We start from the raw sequence: 1,712 nt of genomic DNA, 5'->3' as shown, positions 1-1,712 counted from the left end.
TATTTCTATTTCTATTTCTATTTATACTTATATTTATATTAATATTTATATATTTATATATTTATATATTTATATATTTATATATTTATAGACTGTGTCACGTTTGTATTTTAGTTAGTACTATTTATGCATATATCCAGGCCTGTATTACTATGGCTTCACTGACACTCGGCTTGCTGCAATTTCCCAGAGGGTATCGAGTCCGGGGGTGTAGCTGTGGCCAAAGTACTCAAACGTCACAACATCTCTCACCTGTTTGTGCTCTCGGGGGGTCACATTTCTCCCGTTTACGTAGAAGCGGAGCGCTTAGGATTGAAGGTGTGGCTGTGTATAATTGTGTACCTCTTTACCTGTATATATCTGTGTATGTGCAGGTTTCCCGGGTATACATATGAATACTTCCGCTCATCATAAATGTACTTTTATGTATTGCAATAAGTGTTTGTTGTGAGATGTTCGTTACTGTAGTGAGGGCAGGTCTCTCCAGTTTAGGAAGAGGAAGCCGGTCGGGGCTGGAATAGTTTCCAGACGCGGCTGGGCTCCTGGTTGTTTATTTGTAAATGTATGTGTTTGTCATCTGTTGACGTATATGTATTTTTGTGTGAATGATATTTGCATGAGTAGGAACTCTCAAACCTCTCTGTCCCAAGCTACCGAGAGATGGAATGATGGAGGGCGATTTATTTTGTGATTAGTGCTTTGGCGACAGGTTGCGGGTCCTCCGGGAATCGGTCGTAAAATACATTGTAAACATACCGACATACATATTTTAGGTATACAAGAGTATACCTGAAATTGTTAGGCACGAGTCTATAGGTGACGAGGGTCATTGCTCATTGTTATTGTCAATAAATATCAAAGTCTGGATTTATATAAACTATTCTGTGTGTTTGTTTCCTTGCTCCTTTGCCACAGATCATTGATTTCAGACATGAGAGCAATGCTGCCTTTGCGGCGGATGCTTTCGCTCGTTTGGAAGGTGTGGGAGTGGCTGCCGTAACCGCTGGGCCGGGTGTCACTAACACAGTCACGGCGGTGCAGAATGCTATGATGGCAGGTATGTAAATATATACATATATATATATAGACACACACACACATATATATATATATATATATGTGTGTGTGTGTGTGTGTGCGTGTTTGGATTTAATTTTTTTTGGATGAAGCATATTTATGAAACACATGAGCACCCATCTTCCACTCATATCTGCTGTCGGGGCTCTTGTATTCCATCTTTATTACAAACTCAGAAAGCCCTCTCATCATTCTGGGCGGTGCCACATCAACGCTGCTGAAGGGGAGGGGCTCATTACAGGACATTGACCACATCGCCATCATGAAACCCATCACCAAAGCATCTCTCACGTGCTCTCGTGTGTGTGATCTCAGCACAACGCTGGAGAAGGCTATCAATATCGCGCTGTCCGGTATGTTTGTTTATTCTCAATATTTATGGGCAGCTCATACAGTATACATTGTTATGTGTATGTTTGTATGCTGCATATGTGTGGTATAATATATTTCATGCAGTTTGTATCTGTTTAGCAGTCTCCTTTTTGTGTATCTCATTCCCGGTGTAGAATACGAGATATTTATGACTAGTGAAGTCGATTGTGAAATGCGATTGATACTGTATACTATTTGAATCTATGGTATTGTATAGTATAGGTAGTTGAGTGACTATTCGTACATATGCCATCACAACCTCT

The 1,712-nt window shown here is 40.2% G+C and overlaps 1 protein-coding gene across 1 annotated transcript; it reads left to right on the top strand.

The window, feature by feature from the left end:
* Positions 1 to 915: 915 nt before the first annotated feature.
* On the top strand, positions 916 to 1,430 carry SARC_14614 (hypothetical protein; the record flags this gene model as incomplete). The annotated part of the gene is made up of 2 exons (XM_014291252.1): positions 916 to 1,057; positions 1,254 to 1,430. Coding segments are annotated over 2 exons (319 nt in total), but the record flags the coding sequence as incomplete, so codon positions are not given.
* Between the last annotated feature and the right edge of the window lie 282 nt (positions 1,431 to 1,712).

Source organism: Sphaeroforma arctica (assembly GCF_001186125.1).
Source record: "Sphaeroforma arctica JP610 unplaced genomic scaffold supercont1.4862, whole genome shotgun sequence".
Taxonomy (NCBI): Eukaryota; class Ichthyosporea; order Ichthyophonida; genus Sphaeroforma; species Sphaeroforma arctica.
Note: the sequence above shows the minus strand (reverse complement) of the source record. Positions and strands in the feature narration are given on the sequence as shown.